At 36.8% G+C, this 23735-nt stretch overlaps 1 protein-coding gene and 1 pseudogene across 1 annotated transcript in view; one reads left to right on the plus strand and one right to left on the minus strand.

The window, feature by feature from the left end:
- Naaladl2 (N-acetylated alpha-linked acidic dipeptidase like 2) overlaps window positions 1–23735 on the minus strand; it is an 865055-nt gene that overhangs the window by 692044 nt on the left and 149276 nt on the right. The window contains exon 2 of the mRNA XM_059265279.1: window positions 6267–6768. Coding sequence (XP_059121262.1) covers window positions 6267–6768 — 502 coding nt within the window. The remainder of the gene's footprint in view (window positions 1–6266; window positions 6769–23735) is intronic.
- LOC131912969 (S-phase kinase-associated protein 1-like) lies at window positions 18918–19805 on the plus strand (annotated as a pseudogene).

Below are 23735 nucleotides of genomic sequence, written 5' to 3' on the forward strand. Positions count from 1 at the left end.
TCCAAAGGTCAAGCCATGGCTTAAGAAGTCTTGGTGATATTTTAGCTTTTCTATATATATTAATAGGTTCCCACAATGATTTTCTTGTAATGCTATGTGCGTTTCAAAGAACTCCTAACAGTGTATTTATCTAAAATATCTATCAGGCATCCCAGGCCAAACAAAACACCTGTCTCCTAGGTCAGGAGGATAGCTTTATTTCTTGTGCAATTTAGGGGTGAGACCCTGCTTCCTTACAGCCTTACTGATAGACTCCTAATTTCTTACCTAACTACTTCTAGGAATGTAGATTGAGCACATAAATTTCCTTCTTGACTAACCAATCATTAGCACTCATTTGGGTTATAAAAGAAAGCCTGAGGGCCACTGCCTGAGGAAAAGTCTTACCTGCCTTTATGACCCTGTAAGAATTCCAGCCTAGTGACCTTGCTCTGCCAGAGGATCATTATGGCTTGAGTTTATAACTGAACACCTCAGAGACTGAGGGGAACTGAGGTATAAGGACACCAAAGAGAGGATATTGAGGATTTTGGCTGGAGAGGACTTTTGACTAGAGAACTGGAGGTCAGGATGGAAGATGTGGAAGAGCCAGATGGGAAACTTCTAGATGGGTAAGAATGAGATGAGAAGGACCTAGATGAGGCAGAACTAAGATGAGAGAATTAAGATAGAACTTAGAGGAGACATCAGATAAAGGTAGAGGCAAATCAAGCAAGAAAGGAACTAGGCTTGAGTAACTGTGTAGATAGGATTTTATCCCAGAAGAATAAAGGAGATGGACAAATAAATCTCACTGTATATTATTAAGGATCATCCTTTAATAATATAAAAGACAGAATACATTGTATGAGATTTAAATATACATATATATACATATGTTTGTGTATGTGTGTATATATGTATATATATATTATTTAGAAATATATTTTAAAATATATGTATACAGATACACTCATTTTAGATATAGTCTCAGGTTAAATATCTTATTAAAATATATTTCTAAATAATGTTGAAGCTTTCAACATACTTTTGACTTATGATATTTATTAGACCTGCATAAAAATATATATAGAAACCCATCAAACTATATTTCTTACATAGACTATTGTTGTATTTATATAGTATGTTATTCCTGTTTTATTCATTCCACTTCAAACATAAAGAGTAATATGAGAAGCCCAACAAGTTTTTATTCCACATAAGGTAGCCAGGATCACAACTGGGAGAAGCTGTGTGCACTGGACATAAGCATTTCACAGGATCCTGAATGTTTCAGGCTCCCCTCCCCAAAATTTAGACAGATAACTTTCATTATAAACTAGGATATTTAAGTTACTTGGTGAAGATGTAGGATGAAAACTAAAACATAAAAAATTGTCCAGACAAGACAGGCAGTGGTGGTGCATGCCTTTAATCCCAACACTTGGGAGGCAGAGCCAGGCAGGTCTCTATGGGTTCGAGGCCAGCCTGGTCTACAGAGCGAGTTCCAGGACAGGCGCCAAAGCTACACAGAGAAGAAACCTTGTCTCGAAAACAAAAAATTATCCAGACAAAGCATTATGAGACAACATACCATTAAGTTTGTCTTGTGTTGGCCATCTACTACTGGGCATGGGATGTCCCTTAAATGTGGTTTGTATACCCAGTGACTTCAATTGGAGAAAACAAATTATTACTTTACTTTGTTGGCAATTATCACCATGAGAAATCTGGGTTAGGGATCGGGCCTTTTGTCTACTTCCCCTCTCAGCTCTGGGACCTCATCTGGCTTAAATTTGTGCAGACTCTGTGTGTTCTGCCTCAGTAACTGCATTCGTACATGTTCATGCTTTTGTTTTCTAACAAGAAACAGAGAAAAAATAGATGTGTGGATATTTGCGTTCTTTTAGAATTGGGAAGGATCTGGGAGGAGTTGGAGAAGGCAAAATTATATTCAGGAAATATTAAATGAAAAAAATAAAATTTCAATTTAAAAAAGAATGAAAATAAAAATCTGGAAAACATCTAGAGATGGAGTTAAGCTTTTTCAATGGTCAAGGCTTAGTTGAAATCAGTGAACAAAGATATTTGGATAATATCACTTCAAAATTTTATATACCCAGTCCTGATCAAAAGAAAATTCCCATTTTTAGATGATGTAAAATCAGGTTCACCTTTGAATGCTTACAATAACCTTCACTGTCAAAATGAATGAAAGCATACATTAAAGCAACTTTTAATAACCTATTTTAATCTGATGTCTCAGAGTATCCCTGACATATTGCAAGTCTACATGCACAAACACAGAATAACATAAGTAGGAAACAAACTACCAACTTAAAGAAGAGTTCATTTTCCAAAAAGCAACGAGTACCAGAATAAATAACTAAGAACATACTCTGAGAAAATTGATTAGCACAAACATGCAGTACATGTACATGACCTTCATACCTCTCTGCTGATACTGACTATGTCAACAAATGTCAGTCTGTTAGTAATCTTACTTACCTTTTATGAAGTCCACAAGACACTCAGAAACTGACTTATCTGTACCTATGCACGAACTCATGAACTTAAAACAGGAGTGAAACATGAGTTCTTATGTAATTCTTAGGGACCTCAGCTGTGTGATTCTGGAGTACAGACTTTCTAGATGATAATGTCATTTGGTAATTTTAAAGGCCCTGGTACACTGGTATTTGTTTTAATAATTTTACATAGTGGCTTTAAAATATAGTTGTAATTATCTTCTTCTAGTTGGAATTGAGGCTTTAATGAAATATCTTAACATTTCATATTATCTGCTCTTTATATAAGTTGTCATTTATTTCAATAAACACAACATATCCATGAGTAATGACGTAATTGATAATATAATACACATTTTATGTGCATATTACTGCTTTGAAATAATATTTGAAAAGTTGAAATAGCAAGGTTATTTTCTCAATAAATAATTTATAAATCCAATGCAGATCTGATTCCTATTATCATACAATGATTGTTTTTCCTTATAAATACTAATTCTTTAAGGACCTGATAGAAATGGGAGTCTACTGTTCAGCAAAGTAAATTTGTTCTCTTCATGGAATGTGAACTGCAATATCTTTTACATAGAGCAATTGACAGAGTATTTGACAAGACTAGAAATACTTGTAGAGCATGGAAAGGAACTGAAAATTGATAGAGAGGAATCCATTGCCAAAATACTTCCTACAACAGTTAAAAAAGCTCTGGGAGCTCAATGGCTTTTCCAAGCCTAAGTTCCAGAGTTAACACAATCTTCTCCTTTATCATAGCTGTATCCCACTCCTGGTACTAATTTCTGCCTTAATTAAAGTTCTATCATTGTAACAGAATGTTGCAACCAAAATCAACTTGGAGAGGAAAAGGTTTATTTTGCTTGCACTTCATATCACTGTTCATCATTGAAAGATGACATGACAGGATTTAAAGACAGAAACCTGGGGACAGAAACTGAATTACAATCCATGAAGGGGGAGAGCTTCTTATCCATGACTTGATCCTCATGACTTGCTCAGCCTGCTTTTTCATAGAACCCAGGAGCACGAGCCCACAGTGTGTAAAAAAAAAATGTACTACAGACTTGCCTACAAGAAAATTTTATAGACATTTCTCAATTGTTAATCCCTTTTCCCAAGTAACTATAAGCTGGCAAGAAACCAGCTCATAATTTAGAATAAGGTATATGGTTAGCAATATTTTTGAGGAAAAAGTTGTCATTGACTGAGAGGATATTATTCAGATAGTTAGTATAAACGTATTTGTACGAAAACACTATTATCTAAGAAAACTATATGAATAAGAAAAACCATGGCTATTTTATAGAGCATAATTGAATATGTGTCTTACCATGGGATGTTCCTGTAGACTAATCCCTGGTAAATATATGTGTTGAGGTTAACTTTAGATATATCATATTTTTGTTGATTTTCTTTTATTTATTTGGAAAATAAAACCCACTTTTCTTCAAATTCCATCATAAGGGATAGAATATTCTTACTTAGTTGTATATCTAAAATTTTATCATCAGTTGATTATTTGAAATAAAGATATTAGTAAGCTTTTAAAAGTATTTACAGTGCTGATAATAAACAAAATTAATAAAGTGTAAAGAAAAAAATATATAAGTAGCCTAGTTAGTAAATAAAATGCAAGCAGGTAATCCCTTATGACTTCATACAGAATTAACTCCGACTAAGCCAAAGTAAAGAAAAAAATGGGTTTGAGGCTATGAACTACACTGTGCTCATAAATTGAAAACTGACATGTAGCTAGGGGAGAATGTAATTATTCTTAATGTTAAAGAGAAATTAATCTCTTAGGTCCCTTGCAGAAGCTACTTTTACAATATAGCCGGGATGCCTTGGTGAAGTAAACACAGCCTTATACGGTTCTAATTAACCTTTTGTCTTAGAGAAATAGCATCCCACTGACAGAGGCATCTGCTTAGGAAGACCTTCTTCTCACCCCTGCTCAGCCTCTGACAATTTTAGAAGATGTTTCTGGGGTTCCCAGTCAGCCTCCTTCTGGATTCCGGTATTGGAAGAGCTGCTAGGACCCCGAGGGGCAGGAGGAAGCTGGGATGCTGTACTTCTCACCCTCTCTAGACTTGGTATTATCTCCGGTTGAGGTTGTGTCCTGCCTGCACTTGTGAAAGCAGAAAATTCTAGTATCCACCAGTTTATTTTCCTAGGTTTAATGGTGGCTTAATTCTAGGCTGCCTCACTATTTTCTGATAAGTTCCACATTCTTCATGGAATAACAGGCCTACAGTGAATATCCATTGCTTGGGGGCTGGCCGAGAGGTAGTTTGCTCAAAAGTGTCCCTGCCTTGCAAGAGTAAGGATGTGACTTCTATCCATAGTACTCATATAAAAGCCAGGCATGGCTATAAATGACAGCTGAAATCTCAGAACTAGGAAGAAGAACACAGAAAGACACTTAGTGCTTACTGGTCAACTGTCTGAATATATAAACACCAGATTCAGAGAGAGACACACTATCTCAAAAAGAAAGATGGAGAACAAATAAGGAAGACCCCTGACACTGACCTCTGGCCTTTAGATATATGTGTACATAAACCCTACACAACACACAAAATAAAATAAAACAATTCCGTACCCATTGCTTGAAATATTCAAGCTATTTCCTGATGTATAGGTCAACTCATAACTGACACAAAAGATCTTTATAAAACACAACTTTTAACTCAATTCAGTATAGAAATTTTACATTAGGAAATATCATGGAAAGCATTATCACCTGCCAATTACACTTCCAAGGATGCTTAAGCATCAGTGAAAACCAGACAAGATGTGCACAGGAACTGTATTCCCATCATGGAGAGTATTAGAATTCAACAGCATTGCTACACTTCATACATCTTCAGTGTAAGTTTTCCCGGGAAGATCACTAGACATACACACTTGCAAGCAACTCTGCAGTTGTAAATCACTATGACCCACAACAAACATTCAGGGAAAGCAGTACTGCTGGACTCTACCTTCATACAAGTGACAAAAGGCTGTTTGTTTCTCCTAAGTTCTTGGAAGACAGTTTCCAATTGTTCTTCTCCATCCATTTTACTATGTATGTAAACTATGAGCCAATAACAATCATCAAGTTGTCACATTGGTACTCTTCCTAATAACTCAGATCAATTCCTTAATAAGAATGGTTTATTATAATTTGATTGAATAATCAATGCATTCTGGTCCCATAGCTACCCCACTAAGTCACCTTCAGTAGAGAAGGTAGCTTTTTAGACTATCTGATGGTTGGAACCTAGTGTGTTTAAATAGAGATTTTCTACTTGAAAGGTGAAAAATACAAGGTTTCAACAACCCCTAGTTCCCCTGGGAGTAATTAATGGCAGTTATCTCCGCCTATAAAACATGTATTTCATTGTGGTGCCATTAAATTTGTAACCATGTGACAAATACCCTAGTTTTTATTGCTTTTGTTTCAAATCATCTTTGTATCCCAACATGGCCTAGCAAGATTTCTCAAAGGGAGAAAATGAATAGGCTAGAGTCTTTTAGTTGCCATTGTAGTTATGGTTACTATTATCAATTCATAAAATCACATCATAACTTTATATTGCAGAACCAAAAACCTGAAAATGTGTGTCCTTCCATAAGTTTCTATTCCAGGTGTAAGTTGTGTTCATCCTCTTAACAAACTTACAACTCCAGTTTAATCTCTCTTCAGAGATTTACCTCCCAGGAAATGCATGCCACCAACATCCATTTCTGTGCACCTACCTGAAAGATTTCTTAATATCTTCTGCTTCGATCGTCTTGAGAATATCCTGGTATAACTGAGGGTCATTTGTTCGTGATGGTGTGGCATCAGAAGGGCAATTCATGTGTGCATAATAACCTATTAGAATTCCAAAACTAAATAGAATGGTGCCTATGCAAATTATTTTTAAAAGGTAGCAAAAGTTGCAGCGGTTGCTCTTGGGTGCAGACCTTGTGTAGTGGGCAACGTAGTCAGACTCTTCTTGAAGTCTCTGGAACCTTCCTTTGGGTGAACTTGCTGGTTGAATAGAATCAAGATGGAGGTCTAAAGTTTCTGAATGGCCCAAGTTCTGAGTCTCAGCATTATCTGGTTGGAACTGGTCAAAGCCAGGCTCTTCCAGCTCCTTCTCCATATCCCACTCTAAATCAAGGGCAGTGGCTTGGATGTCATCATTGTCTAAGTACTGTGAGTGTCCTGAGGCTCTTAAATCTGCATTGACCTTCTGATAAGCCATCTTTTTACCTATGGAAATAAGAGAAAATGAATATTATACTACATTAAAATAACTAGTTTATTTTTAAAAGTAAAAGTAAAAAAAATATATATAAAACAAGGAAGTATATGTGAGTGCATAAAACTTTAATGATTAGTGTCTGGACAGGTGGCTTAGGCAGGTATAGCTCAAACGTGAGGTTGTATGTTCAGACTCCAATACTCAGGCAAGAAAGCTGACTGTGATAGTACAAACTCCTATAATCCCAGCACTGGGGAGGCAGAAACATGGAATCCCTGGGGCTTGCTGGACAGATATCTTAGATAAGTACGCATACTCTAGACCCTGTCTCAATAAGAAATTAAGTGAGAATGCCTGACATTGTTCTCTGACCTCACATGTATGTGCACACATGTGCATGTACACCCCTACATTCAGTAAGCGTAACCATTTCCCTAGGGAAAGCAACATTTAGTCATCAATAATTTAATTATATTTTCTGTTAAATATAATAGGGAAGGAAGATATAAGCATTAAAAATTGGAAGTACTTGGTAGAAATCCTATTTAAAAAGCATTACAAAACTACATATACAACCAATTTCTGTAGCTGTGGAGAGTATACAAATGTACATAATGTGTAACCGTGAAGCCAGTGTCAAACACGTCTTTAGAAACAACTTTAAACATTTTAGGACAAATGCACTGAAGGAATGATTTGATCTCTTCCAAGGAAAAAAAGAATTAAAGACCTTAGGATGATTACATAAGCTAGAGTTGATTCTGAAAACACAAATCTGCGATTGGAACAGGTAAAGCAGATAAACAAGAATCAGTGCTATAATATGGCACATTCACACAGCCATGAAGAAAAGGGCTTGACATTTTTAAGCTATCAGACAGGACAAAAGCACTCCCAGGAACTGTGACATGGACTGGCCCAGATCAGTGAAGTTTAAGTAAAAGTCTAGGATGGCATGGGTCCAAAGACCAGACACTTTGCCAGCTTGGGAGGTCTTGGTTTCATAACCTTGCAAGCGGCAGATGGAAGTTTTTCTCTCCTACAGTTTCAGATGACTGTCCGTTGTGTCCTGCTGAGCGGTTTTAGGATAAGTCAGCTAATTAACTGTAGGTGGTCTCAGTTCTGTAAGCCACTGGAGCATTGTTGCTGCAGATGAACAGTGTCTACAGTGTTTACACTTAAATTTTATGTGTGCTAGACTTGTCATCTTAGCTGGATGCGGAGGTCCTTCGCCATGCTTTATGACATTCTATATCTCCCAGTGGAAGGGGTGAAGCACAAAGCACAACTGATACTTGGTAAGTTAATTCTTAATGATAGTCATTGACAAATCAATATTAACAAAGAAGATTAAAAGCCAGGGCTTCATCAGAGAAAGTAGCATCAGCCACAGAATTCTGACATTTCACAGGTTGGCTAACAGAGACTCAAGTAATAAAAATGCTCTGAATTTTTAGGAATATTACACACAACTTAATATTTAATCATGCACAACAAAAATATAATTCTAAAATTCCAATATACTACTCTATCAAATAGGATTCATTCTTATCCAGAATTGACCCAAAACAGACAAAGGAAAGATGAATGGATCCTTATTCTTACAAGGGAAACAAGACAATCACTCTCAAGAGACAAATGCCTACAAAACACAAAAGAAGAGATAAAATGTGCTGAGTTGTTCTAACAGGATCTATGGGAAGAATGAATTTAAGATTTCTTCTTATTTTGTTAATAGTATTTATTAACCCTTTGAGAATTTCATATAATGTATTTTGATCGTATGTACCTGCCTACTCCAATTCCTTCTAATGCACTCCCACATCCCTACTTACCCAGTTTCGCGTCCTTTGTTTGTTTAACCCCAGTGAGTGCAATTGCTCTTGGGTGAAGGGCCAACCCTGGAGAGTGGTCGTAACAAGGGCAGGGTCATAGGGCCTAGAAAAGTGACTTGCCCTTTCCTAGCAGCTGCACTTGCTAAGAGGTCCTCAGGGAAGGGCGCCCACCTTCCAAGACTCCACGCTGATTTTGTCTGCCACAACTGCTGTGGGTTTGTTCGTACACCTGTCATGTGTCCAGAGAGTCACTTCATGGTAATCATACACAGTCTAAAGCTTTTACAGTCTTTAAACTCCCTCTTCCTCCATGATCCCTATGCTTTGGGGGAACGGCATATGCCACAGGTTCCAATTAGTGCTGAACACTCTGCAGTCTTTACTCTCTGTATTCTGACAAGTTGTGGGTTTCTGCCAATCTACTGCAACAAGAAAAGCTTCTCGTTGAGAGTTGAGAGATGCATTACTATATGCATATAATGATGTCATTAAACTTATCTTAATGTGATGTTAATTTAGTAGAATAATAGTAGTGGGTTCTCCCCTCTGGTCTATGGTCTACCTAGTCACAGGCTATGTTGCCCGTTCTAGGTTCCATTGAGGTAACTCAGGCACAAAAAGACAAACATTCACTCATATGTGAATGTTCATGTTGAATATTTAGATATGTATGTTTTTTTTGGAATACCCATAGAGGTCAGGAAACTTGTGAGAAATCATAAGGGAAGGATTTTCAGGGGAGGGTAGATACAATGTGATGATATAAAGGGGAAAAGGGAAAGTAATGGAAGTGGAAGGGTCATATGGGGTGGGGGTGGGAGGAAAGGGTGAAGGGAATGTTTAGGATATGGTAATGAGCATTACAGACCTTTTGAAAATGTCATATGGAAATTTACTACTGTACAAGCTTGCTTACACGCACACACACACACAGAATTTATACCGTTACCCTATAATAAAGGAACAACACCCCTAGTAGGCATCACAGTGTAGCAAATACAAAACCCAGTGTCAGAATTATTTCTCTTTAAGTTGTTAGCCAGTGAGGTCCCACAAAACCCTATATATTACAGTTTATTGACATTACTCCTGGTTAACCTCTAGAACTGGACAGTCACCCCAAACTGACAAAGATACCACATATGTGGGTCACAGAACAACAGAAATAATTATTTAAGAATGTATATTCTTAGGGTGGGAAAGATGGCTCAGAATTTGAGTATTTGCTGCTCAAGAAATCCAAATTCAGTTCCTAGAACCCACAAATGTGTATAACTCCTGTTTTGGTGGACCTGATACCCTCTTCTGGCATCCACAGGCACTAGAGAGACATGAAGCACAGACAAATATTCATGCAAACACACACACACACACACACACACACACACACACACACACACACACACAAATAAATAAATTTTAAAAACACAGTAAACTCTCAGTTGCTTTTGGTAGTTTTACCCAAAGGGAGGAATGTGAACCAGGAACCTAGGCAGGGAAAGCATTGCAAAGGCTCAGAAAGCACAAGCTCAGTTCATTTGCAGACCTTGGAATGCTGTGTTGGCCAGGAGTGCATCCCATGCCACAGATGCTGAGGCAAGGCTAGCAAAGAGAGAAGTGAGAAGGGAAGGGAAGGGATTCTCTGCCACCTGGGGCTCACACCATGGAGTAAACATGGCAGCAGTATAGCTTATCTACTGCTTGTAGTTTTGATTAAAAGAATTGGAAGCAATAGTTCTAGATTTAGAGGCAAAATAACAAATGTAAAAGATTGAAGAAATAAAATGAATTATATAATGTACCATAAATATATAATTCTGGGCCTGGAGAGATGGCTCGGGGAGGGGGGTTGTTAAGAGCACTGGCTGCTCTTCCGGAGAACCTGGGTTCAATTCCCACCACTCAAATAGCAATTCACAATTGTCTATAGCTCCAGTTCCAGGGAATCTGGCATGTTCACAGACATACCAATGCACATAAAATAAAAATAAATAAATCTTAAATATATATATTTAATTATATAATTATATATAATTCTGTCAGACATTATGAATAGTGGGAGAAGACCAAAACAGCCACACACATATTATACTTTTGTTTTGTTTTTTATTTAAATCTAGTCCACACCTTGGTCTGAATGGGAAACATCCCTCATAGACAGCTGGAGGTTGCGATGTTGTGGAACCTTCTAGATAGGTGGTCACGACAGCAGTCATGGATGTGGACATGTATTTGAAATTTATAGCCTGTCTCACGTCTGCTCTCACTTTTTCCTCCTGATCCACAATGATGCAAAGAGCCACGCGGCAGGCTCCTGCTGCCATAGAGACCCCAGCTGCACGGTCTCTCCCATTTTGATGGATTATATGTTCTTGAACAATGAACTAAAATAAATCATTCCCCCTTTAAGTTGTTTCTTGTCAGGTATTTGATCATAGTAATGACATAAGAGACTAATAAAGTCTGTATATCAGAACAAAAACATGATATATTAACCATAATCATGCAATTGCTATTTCTAGGCATTAGAACATCAGGAATGGTTTCTTGTATTCTTTTTTTTCCTCTCACTCCTTCACTCTTGACTCTTTTCTAAAATAATTTTTCCCAAGCAATTTAAAAAAGCCCAGCATTTGTATAAAGTTGTTGGTTTTGTTTTTTTCTTTTGTAGCTCTGTGCTTACTTCCTGTTTTTATTACATTAAAATATGCAGATAAAATAAATGACATTAGGTTAGTAACAATTTTTCAGACAGTTTAAATGAGGTTTGGTTAAGAAACAGAGGAGGACTCAAAATAATACTTTGTGTAAATGATACATTTAATAAATATACTAGGTAGTCAGAAATTCCAAAGATAGCTGAATGAATGAAAGACTTACTCTGCCATAGTACACAGAGCAAACCAGACTCCAGAACTGAATTCCTCATTCAGACAGTGTAAGGTGGCTTTGGGGAACAAATGCTCTAAAGTGACCTGAGTTTTTATAAAATTATGGCTACAAATTAGATGATAAACCAAAGATTCATACTTCAGGAGCCAATTTACTTTAATGTACTTTATAAAGTGCAACTTGTTATCACAAAGGAAGTAATTCTTTCTTTAGTTAAAACATCAATAAATTTTTACCATTCTGGCATGACACAGATTCGCCACTCATCTACTTACGGAATCTTCACACTCAGTCTTATTGACACTCCTTTCTTCTTTCCTCCAACTTCCACCTCCCATTCTCACTTTCTCCCTTCCAGCCCCAAGTTTCCCTTTCCAGTTTCCTCTCATATGTGTCACATCCCTCCCTGCCCTCCCTGGAAGCCCATTTGTGTATTTTCTATGTAAATATATCTTTCATACATACGGACAATTTCTTTGAAGTATATCATGTACTTTGATCTGTTTATTGTTCCTTTTTAAAATTGTCGCTGCCTTTTAAGCCAAGGTTGTCTGAATCAGCAACTGCAACTCCTCTGTTACCAGCAGTGGTTTGGCAGCAAGAGCCAGGGCCTGAGGGGATTCTGTTCCCTCAGGCCCTGACTCTTTCAAAGCTGCAAAGAGAACTTGTCTAAATCTCTGTCCTCTAAAGAACTCAAAGGTAGAATTCTGCTCCTCAGAGAGGCTGAATACCAAGTAGCTCATGTCCTCTGTTTGCTCCTGTCCTGCAAAATACACTCCTGGACCCTACTTAAAAACCTCTCTCCACCTGGCTCCTCCCTACCATTTCCTGTCAACTAGTTGCTGACTCATCCCCCTGACTACAGGTGAATTTTATTTAATGAAACACATCTTTGCATCATTAAACAAATGTTCTAGAGCATAAACAATAGTAACATACCTTAAAATAATATTCTACAACAGTTTATACCCCATATTCTTCCCTTTCTCAACACTCTCCCTCTACCCTCCCACATTGTCTTTACATTTTCCATTATATACCATAGATGAGTTTGCTCAGCCGTTGTCTTAATGAAATTATCTAGACTTTTCTCACATATCACTGAATAAGAATCTCTTTCTATCCTCTCCCTCCACCTCTCTCTCATTTTTTAGTATTGAGTATTTAGTATGGTTTGTCTCAAAGAAGACTTGGCATACGAAAGCTATGAAAGAATTGTGATAATTATAATTCTGACCTCTAATATAAACATTCAAAGTCATCTCTCTACAAATCATTTAAAAATGAACTACAAGGGTGAGAATGAGTTTTCATCTCTAGCCTGACAATAGGCATTCCATCACATGTGCATCATAATTTAACGCTTTTCAAACATCAGGCAGAGCCATCAATTAGGGTGTTAATGCAGATACAGATATTAAGTCCTCACCATGATGGATGTCTGCCTGACATCCTCACTACCACTTTTAGACTCATTACACACTAATAATTTTCAACAAACTCTTTCTTGTGGTGGAACCCTACCTGGGTCAAAGGATGGTGAAGTCACTTGATATAATAAACTTCAGAAGCATTTCTGATGGAAAATTGTCAAGAAAATGAGTACATAATAGCATTTATAATGGAATATTTTAATCCATTACCTGGAAAACAATTATATTTACCTATATTATATATAGGTATATATGAAATCTATTTTATATATGCATCTATAATATAACATCAAATATGAATACATATATTAAATTTGCTAGTTCATTTTAAAATTTTTCTTCTTTATAGAAAAGTTTATGGACTTATTACAAAATATAACATTTATGTATTTTCTCTAGCAGTTTATTTTCACTTCAATGAACCAAATAAAAACAAAATTGAAAAGTAAACTCCAAATAACTAAAATTTTTAAAATATGTGCTGTTTTGAGAAAATGTGATTCCTTTCCCTCATAGAATGCATTTCTCTATAAGATAAAACAGCTGTGCTCTAACAAGCAATTAAATGACATAGCATGTTTCCTTTAACTAATACTTTTAAATTCCAGAGTGAAATGGAAATTTTGTATTACAAAGACAAACTGTAGATATGCATTATGATCATATAATTGCTACTTAAACTTCTTATGTTTATATTACTGAGGCATGCGATCCACTTAACTTAAATGTCATATCACTTCAATGGCTTAAAAATAGTACAAACACATAGACTTTAATCGATGTTAACCACATGTCCTAGCTTGATTTTATTGCTGTGCTAAAGGCTATGACCAATAGCAACTTGGAAAGAAAAGGCTTATTTTGCTTATATATACTTAGTGCTCACACTCTCTCATTGTGGAAAGCTGAAGCAGATCAGATAGGGCAGGAACCTGGAAGCAGGAGCTGATGCAGAGGAGTGCTGCTTACTGGCTTGCTTTCTCTGGCTTCTTGCTTGACCTGCTTTCTTACAGAACCCAGAACCACCAGCTCAGTGGTGGGAGCTGACAGATAGTGGGCTGGGAGGGGCTCCCATCAATCATTAATGAGGAAAGCACCCATATACTTCTACAGGCCAATATTATGTAGATATTTTCTCAATTGAGTTTCCATTTCCCCAGATATTTCAGGCTTGTATCAAGTTAAAGAAAAAAGAAAAAGAAAGTAAATAGCCAGAACATACCATAAATCTCCCTGGAAAAAAAATCCAGCATAGTACAGATAAAGCCATAGTATTTATCACATTTCTTCTAGTAGAAATTTCAACAATATGCATACTCTCTATAGTATAGCATTTGATCCATTTTAAAAAATCTGTTTTATGAAAAGCATAATATACTCTTTTGATTTCAACAAATCTTCTTTACTGAGAAAAGACCTTTCCATATTAACATTTTAAATTTCAGATGCTGGAAAACTTTTCATTCATATACACTTACACTTCTATACAGAAAAATAAAGAAGATATGAGTTGAATTAAAACATATTTTTTGGGCCAATATAAGCTTAGGTCAATAAAATAAATTTACAGAGATGGTGAGATGACTTAGTAGGTAAAATGCTTTCCATGTAAGTATGAAGTATGAGAATCTGGGTTTAGATATCAGAGCCAGACGTGGCAGGGGTCCCTGCAATCCCAGGCCCGGAGATGCTGAGACACAGAATTTCTGGAGCTCAGTAAAGAGTCAGCCTTAGCCTCTCAATGAACTCCAGATTCTTTAACAAACAGAACATAGCAAACTAATGGGGAGGACACTGTAGGGGACATCTGGCATCTACTTCTGGCTTCCTCAATTGTACACATGTGCATGTGCACATACATGTGCACATAACTAAAAGAACATAACCATATATTGCATACATACATACTCAAACATATAAGCATAATAAAGTTTCATATACAGAACATAATACGTCTAAAACTAAGTCCAATTTTCTAAATGTTAATTCTCATATTCTTACTGACTGAAACAAGGTAAATTACATAGATATAAAAGGAAATACAGGAATAAGTTGGAATTTTTCAAGTGTAGAATATAATCTGTGGAAGCTCCAGGTCTATCCTAATATAGTGGCTATCAAAACACTGAAGAAGAGAATAAATGTTTTAAAATTTTTAGACAATAAGTCATACATTATGTATTCTACTTAGGGATATGATCAGAACATTCACTCTCATTTAATAATCACAAGGAAAAAAATAATATTTTAAAGATTTATTTTTGACTGTGCTCTGCATGCCTCTGTGGTGGTATGTGCATGTAAACATTGAAGAAAGGGGAGGAATGCAGAAGAGAAGAGAAGAATGATTGGATGCCTGGAGCTGGGCTTACAGGTAGCTGTGCTAGGAACTGAAGTCAGGACTCACATTTTCTGAAGTAAGTTGTCTTAATTACTGACCTACTCCTCCATCCCTACAAGGAGAGAATTTACTATGTTGGTGTTCCACCTTTATACATTTTCAAGCTAACAGTTTATATACTAAGACTATTTCAATCAAATCTTAGGTGCACTGTGTAATTTAGGATAACTCTTTAATATCTATGTCTAAACTGCATATATTTAAAACCTAAGTCGTTATGCATTAGATTTGCAGTTAAAAAGTAAATGAGACATATGTGTTTACAATACTGAAAACAGTATAAATTTCTGCAATTTATTTACTAACTGAAGTCATTATAAAAATTTCATAAAGTCAAAAAAAAGAGAGAGATCGACCTCACACTGTGTGAAGATGTGTCACTGTGATTGGTTTAATAAAAAGCTAAATGGTCAATAGTTAGGCAGGAGGTACAGCAGGGACTCCTGGGGACAGAGGGCTCTGGAAAGGAGAGAGGTGGAGTCACCAGCCGGATGGAGAAGCAGCAGGATGGGGAGCACACAGTAAAGGAGATAGAGCCGCATAAAAGTAAGTAGATTAATAGATACAGGTTGTTTTGTTATAAGAACTAGTTAGGAACAAGCCTAAGTTATGGCCAACCTTTCATAATTAATAATGTCTTCAGTGTCTTTTTTTTGTGAGCTGGCAGCCCAAAGAAAAATCCATTTACACGTAACATTAAAATTCAGCCCTAATAAAAATGAAACATGAAGAGATACCTCAAGTCTTATTAACAAGAACCTATATATAATGAAGAATGGAGCTCTGTTCTCAAGTACTACCAGAGTGGGAAATGCCTTGTTAATCAATAGTATGGTCCAGATAAGTAAGAGAGATTTTTGGCTAATTTGTTATAAAAATTGCTATGTCTGACTTATAACAATCAATTTTAAATTTTAGTATTATATAGATGAGTTTATCTTTAGTCTGTTTCTGGGAAGAATAATGACAAAAAGAAAAGGATTTCCTATTATGATTAGCAGTTCCCTTTAATATGCCCAGGAGTTAACAATATATAATCATAAACACATTACACATTTATCTATATATGCAGTGTGCTCATTATTACATATTTATGATTATTTGTATGTGAGTATATTTACATTAGTTTGTTAACAATGACTGACTTGATTCACTGACTTAGATGTTCCTAACAGTATTTTAACTCAATATAAAAGATGCTGTAAGTCTTATTGGAATTAGAAAGACATTCCAAAGCTTTCTTTGTTGTAAAAGTTATTTTACAAGTAGAATAAATAAATGACTCTAGTAGATTAATTTTAAAACATGAGGTAGACTCTCAATTTCCTGTGGCAGTTCTGTAATAGAATCTGTAAGTACAATGAGTGTTTCCTAGACCTTTGAATGCCAATTAATTCGTTGGTTTGAGAGGACTGATTTGGGGGAAAAGCATGTCATGCTTCTTCCTGCACTGTGACTTCAGGTGCTATGACAGTGAATCATATTAGCACTCAGGAATTTCAGAGTCTCAGCTTAAGATCTGAGGAATACTGGCAGCTAGTAGCTTCTAGGGAAAAAGATTCACTCTCTTTTTGAATGTGTGGCCGTTGGTAGATGTTTCATTCTCTAGTGGATGGCTTCACACCTGTACACATATGGGCCTCTCACTGTAATGATAAAGAGGCAGAAAAGGTACATTTGGTGGACCCTTCCTAGGTGAGCCACTAAGAGATCACAGTGAGCAACAGCTCTAAGGCAAGAGGCTTATTGAATAAAGACCATCTGGGAGTAGGAACATGAGAGAGCGATAGAAACAGATCATAACCACTACCTTATGCTCTCTTCTTACCAACGTTTTCAAATTTCTCTTTCCTTCTGCTGCCCAGGACAAAGCAAAGCAATGCTGCCTGGAACTTGGCAGTCACAGCTCCCATTTGGCCTGTTATTGACCTGTTTTCAGTCATTGAACCCCTTCATTTTGTCCTCTCCCTATGACGTGTGATTTGCACAGGCTTGTGAGGGTTTAGAGTGTCAAGAGTTAGTGCATCCACACAATCATCACTTAGCTCCTTGAGAGCTCTCAGATGGAGTCTCTAGGTTTGAGAGACACATTGCAATCTTTTATCCTTTTAGCTAAAATGAATGATCTTAAATTGTTGCTTTTTGGTGGAGGCTTTGGATTTCCAGGGACAGGCAAAAATTTTATCTTCAGAAGGCCACCAAAAACAGTCTTTTACATTTACAAAAATATGTATTGGCTTACTTTATAAATATCTTTATTTTTCAAAAAAGTATTAATATATTTATGCAAACTAGAAATGTATTATTGAAGTTTATATTGTAGGGTTTTCCAAAATTGTAATATAGAAGGACAATTCTAAGCCCAGATTAGCAACTCTGGCTCTCAGAGTCTATATGCTTTACTTACTAAAATGGCTTTGTCATATATACTCTGGAATTTTATTAAGAAAAAGTTTTTACTGTGATTTTACTATGGCTAACTGCTGGGAAAAGCCATTTCAGAGGGAAACATTTATACAATGTATGTATTTCTTATAAAACTATGTCACATAGCAAAACATATCATACAAACCATCTCAAATCTAAATTGGGAATATTCTGAAGAAGAAAGTCCAAATACAAAGGTTATTGTTGAGCTTTCAAGTTCTGGGACCACAAGGGAAAGGAAATTGAAATTGGTGATTTAACCCAAAGTGTGACAGTGAAGGAAGATATTGGTTGTAGATTAACTGCATGCCATGTGTCTTACTTGATAAATATATACTGAGAAGCTGGGCCTCACTGAGTAGCTTATCATGTTTCCCTGGATACCAGAAGCACATCCATGGGAAGGGAGGCAAGACTTGTGACCCTCAGCCACTTTGGTGAAATATAAAAGTTTTCACTTGACAACTGATGACAGGATCCAGGTTGAACTGCTTTTTAAGAATTGTCTAAACAGGGATAGAGAGATGGCTCAGTGGATAAAGGTATTTGTTGCTAAACCTGATGAACTGATCTTCAGGTCCTAGATTTCAGAAAGAGAGAATCAACTCCACAAAATTGCCGTCTGACCATCATGGGGACAATGTGACATACACACAATTAAACAATAAAAAAAAAAAGAAGTAATAAAAGAGAAAACAAACCACCCCGAGTTCTGTTAATTATGTCTTCCTATCCTGTCATGTATAGAAACATGCAAATATTGAAGTCAAGCAAAGAATTCTTTTCAATATTTTCTTCTACATCTCATGAGAAAATTATCATTTTAGATAGTATTCTTCCTGTAACTGACCTTTCTTCGAGTATGGTAAAGTAGCATCTGTTAACCTTTACAATAAAATGTGTGTTTTAACTTAAAAAAGAGAAATACTACAACCATATATTATCACATCTGCTTGACAGTTTATATGAAAAATTAATTTTCATTATCATTTTATATACCTGAAAACTATGAGTTGAGACTTATCCAAATATGTATCAACCATGTGTTGCTTACATGTTATTTATAGGGGGAGAATTAAAGGCCTTGAATAGAACATTTAGTTATGGTGAGATGAAATTAAATGTCAGAAAAAAAGGCATGAAAATACAATAGTCGCGAGCGGCCTTGTCCGTGGTGTTTCTCTTCTTCTCTGAACGCCGCCTGTCTGCCTCGGGCCCGCGGTCTTGAGACCGAGCACCATGCCTTCGATAAAGCTGCAGAGTTCTGATGGAGAGATATTTGAAGTTGATGTAGAAATTGCCAAACAATCTGTGACCATCGAGACCATGCTGGAAGATTTAGGAATGGATGATGAGGGAGATGAAGATCCTGTTCCTTTACCAAATGTTAATGCAGCAATTCTAAAAAAGGTCGTTCAGTGGTGCACCCATCACAAGGATGACCCCCTCCTCCTGAAGATGATGAGAACAAAGAAAAGCAGACAGATGATATTCCTGTTTGGGACCAAGAATTCTTGAAAGCTGACCAAGGAACACTTTTTGAACTTATTCTGGCTGCAAACTACTTAGACATTAAACGTTTGCTTGATGTCACATGCAAGACTGTGGCCAATATGATTAAAGGGAAAACTCCTGAGGAGATTCGTAAAACCTTCAATATCAAAAACGACTTTACTGAAGAGGAAGCGGCCCAGGTACGCAAAGAGAACCAGTGGTGTGAAGAGAAGTGAAGTACTGTGCCTGACACTGTAACACTAGAAGGGTTCTTCCAAATGCTAGTTGCACTGCTCTGTTTATAATTGTTAATATTGGAGAACAGTAGACAAACGCAGCCCTGTCCTCACTGCATGTTTAGTTCCAGTACAGATCTGACCTATGGCTGAGTTTCTTCTATGAGCAGAAGTTTCTTTCTTTTTTTCATTACTCTGAATAAAACTGAACTTTGGGTTCTCTGTGGAAAGTGGCATTTTGGGCTTTCTCTCTTTCTGTAAAATGATTTCTGCCTAATCCATTGTCCAGTTAACTTCAGTGAGCCTTTCAAAGTTGGCATTGTAAATAAAACAACTTATGGGAAGTATTCTGAACTAGAATTAACAAAACATGACCTTTGTTCATGAGTCGGAAACTGGAACAAGGCAACTTGAAGTTAATGAGTCGGCTGGTTAGGTTAGGTTAGGTTCCAGCCTCTCTGCTGCTGGTAAGCTTGTATGCAGCGGGCTCTCTCAATTGGATCTGAGGACTTGTTTTGTCTTTTTTTTTCCCCCTTTAATTTTTAATCTTCTCACCTTTGAATATGTTCAGTTTACTACCCAGTTTGGTTTGGGAGGGAGGTTATAACTATATAATTTGTTAGCTTTTCAATTAAAAAAGACACTTCAAAAATAAAAAGAGAAAATACAAAAGTTGCAAGGACATTGAACATAAAACACTTAACAGAATTTCTATATAATTGTCACTATTGAAAGGTACATTATTATATTACAGCATGAAAATCCTACAAAATTCACCTAGCACCTCAGTTTTAAAATGCCAGTATTACTACTTAAGTAACAAGAGTTTTAGCATCTTTTCCATTTCTTTGTTCCCACAATCTTCTTTTGATGGAAACTTTTTGCATTCCATCAGCCTTTCCATTCTTCCTGATTTTACTACTGCTATCTCAGGGACCCACTGGGAAATAATACACCTGACTAAATAAAACTCATTTCATTTTTTTCAAAGATAATACACTTTATGCAATTCAAACAATGAAGAACCAGTTTTAAGTTATGACTGAACCAAAGATGACAATTTCTCTGATATTTCACACATATCAAATCTCAAGTCTTCAAAGTAATAGTTAAACTTGGTTTTTTTATTAACTGGTGGAGCTGTAGTTTCTGACCCTGTGTGAAAACTAAAGTTTCTTCTTCAAGTGTTTCTATTCCCACTCCCTTCAGGAGTGGAAATGCTTTAGGATTCTCATTCCCACCACTCCCCTCACAGATGTGACCTCTATAATACTATTAAGCAAAATAATTACATCTGAACTACGTCTTCAAAATACATTTCTGTAACATATGTTCAAAACTTCCTTCTCTGTAAAGATCAAACTATCCGAGGCACCAAGAGTTCAAAGTACCTTGTTGAGGTAGAAAAGACCATAAAAGGAGGATGGTAGGCCCAGTATTCAGAACTAAATGTTATACATGTAAGAAACACTAGCCATCCAGACTAGACCAGCCACCAACTGCTTATCATGGAGTGACACACCGCTCATATCATGTGGTACAGGAGGACAGGCCTTCTGAATCACAGAGTGACACACAGTTCACACCATGTGGTACAGGAGGATGGGCCTTCTGAACCACAGAGTGACACACAGTTCACACCATATGGTACAGGAGGACAGGCCTTCTGAATCACAGAGTGACACACAGTTCACACCATGTGGTATAGGAAGACGGAAGCCTTCCAAGTTTTGCTGAAGTTCCTCTGTAAAGAATGAGATATAACAAGATGGCTAGTGGTCAAAGCTATGCATTTTGTGGGTATATTTTTTCTCAAATAAATACCACATATCCTATTTGGCCAAAACAAATCTGACTATACTATTTGGTTTAATATCCTACAACATAGGAGCTGGCTATGCAATTCCACTGATGAACACTTGTCTAGCTTGTACATAGCTCATGGTTCAAACCCCAGAATACATCACACACACACACACACACACACACACACACACACACACACACACACACATTCTATGAGCTGTTTCATTCTGCAAAAGCAAGAAATTCTGCAGCATCTTTTTTTAATTAATTAATTTATTCTATGTGTCTTTTACATCGTGTATCTTGATCCCATTCATTTGCCAGTCCTTTCGTGTCTGCTCTCTGTCCTTGTGCAGACCCCAAATAAAACAAAATTTAAGAGAAAAAAATAAAATAAAAGAGGAAAAATCTTAAAAACCTCATCATGGAAGCTGTAGTGTGACACAGTGAATCACTTTGTCCATATATCTTTACTTGCAAGTGTTCATTGCAAAGAGTCATTGGTCTGGTTCGAGGCCTCTGGTTTCTACTACCCTATTGATGCTGGACTCTCACTAGGGCTCCTTCTGGATATCGTGTTGTTGCCCTGTGTTGTGGAGATCTTGCAGCTTTGGGTCTGCAGGTCATGTCACTTCACGTGCTCCAGCAGATCAGAGATGGAGTGGATGATTGGGGTGGATCAAGTGATAACCTTAGGTCTGGGCCTGGGCAGCTGTAGGGTTGGTCTTCCAGATGTGAAATGAGGACAGCTGTCTCATGCTTAGAACTTCACGGGTGGTTCACCCATACCTGCACTAACAGAGTCAGCTTTCCCACTCTTATGACGGCAGGGCCAGCTTTCCAACCTGCTCCAGATGTTGATGGGGGGCGGGGGCTCAAGGGGGCAATACTCTCCCACTCATACCACCACCAGACAGATGGATAATGAGGACATCTCTCCGATGCTCACAATTTCTGGGCTGGCTCACCCATACCTGTGCTGCAGATTCTTCTTTTGTGAGATCTTAGTGACAGGTGTCTCCTCTTTCTCTCTACTTTAAACTTTTTATGTTATGTTATGCCTGCTTTTCTTCAGCCTTATCTGTCCTCATATCCTGTCTGGAATGTAGTGAATCCATTTAGTCCTTTCATATTTGCAGTTTAGAAGAGTATCCAGTACCTAAAAGTTGTGTAACAGATATTAAACTGCAAATAATCACAGCATCTTAACAAGATCATACAAACTTAGGGTCACATAATACTTTTGCCAGCATTATGTCCTATAACAATTATTTAATCCAGTTCAGACTCCAACAGAGGGTAGTAATATCCAATCTACGTACTTTTAAGAGTTAATTTATGGATAAAGTTAATAACATTTGTTAAAGTATACATCCCTGTGTAACTGCTATCATTTTCAATCACAAACTATTCAAAATCAGAAGGGCTTCATTGAAATTATTGTCCCATACTTACTAGCTTGAACTGCAGAGAAATTTTTGTTTTTCATGGGCAAAGTATTTTTGTGTTTGTAAGGAGAAACTCAAATGGGACAATTTCATGAATCTGTGCTGTAGATACTGCTCACCAGAATTATATTGTTAATGATAGATTACAATGATAGATAACAACTCTTCATCAAATTAAACAAATTAATCACTCATATGTATACACACCCAGTCCTCCAGGTTCCTGAGCCTCACAGGGAAGGAAGGCCACATGGCAATTTGTCTCAACCAAACATTCTCCATTTTTTTAAAAGACACCAAGTCTACATTAAAGAGAAAAACTAGATTGTCTGGCAACATGATTACTGTACAGACTGTTGGCAGGAGCGAAGGGACACAAGAGCAGAAGAAAAAGGGAAGCGGTCTCCAGAGAGAGTTTTAGAAAAACTACCACCGGACTAAGGACCTTCAAGGCCATTTGAAACATGGTGATGTTGCCAAATGCATGTGCATTTCAGACCTAGTATTTGTGATGGGAGTGATTTCCAGCTCAAAAATAAAATCAGGGCATGTGTCTTACAGGGAAATGTAAAGGGACCTATAAAATAAGATTAATTCAACTCCTCTCCTGCACATAATACACTTTAAAAGGAATATATCCAGAAAACAATTCATTTAGCAATCCACAGAACAATCGAGACTTACTGTGTAGAGACTGAAGTGCCTCAGTCCATCTGCTGATGATATTTATTGCTTTTTGGTACTTTCTACATATTTAGCAAGGCTATGTAAAAGAAAGCCATGCTTCTTATTTCTAGGACAAAAACAGATGGTGCTCCAGCAGGTAATAATTTAATTAAGTGGCTCCTAAAGATTGAACAAATTGCTCCAAAGAAAAGAAAATATTTTTAGTTTTTTTTAAACAGCGAGGAAAAAAATAAATCAAGTTTGGCTTTTGTTAAGGCAGAAAAAATAGGGTTTAGTAATGTCCTGTTCTTGGCAAAATTGTCGCTGCCTATCTTTC

Source organism: Peromyscus eremicus, chromosome 6 (assembly GCF_949786415.1).
Source record: "Peromyscus eremicus chromosome 6, PerEre_H2_v1, whole genome shotgun sequence".
Classification (NCBI taxonomy): domain Eukaryota; kingdom Metazoa; phylum Chordata; class Mammalia; order Rodentia; family Cricetidae; genus Peromyscus; species Peromyscus eremicus.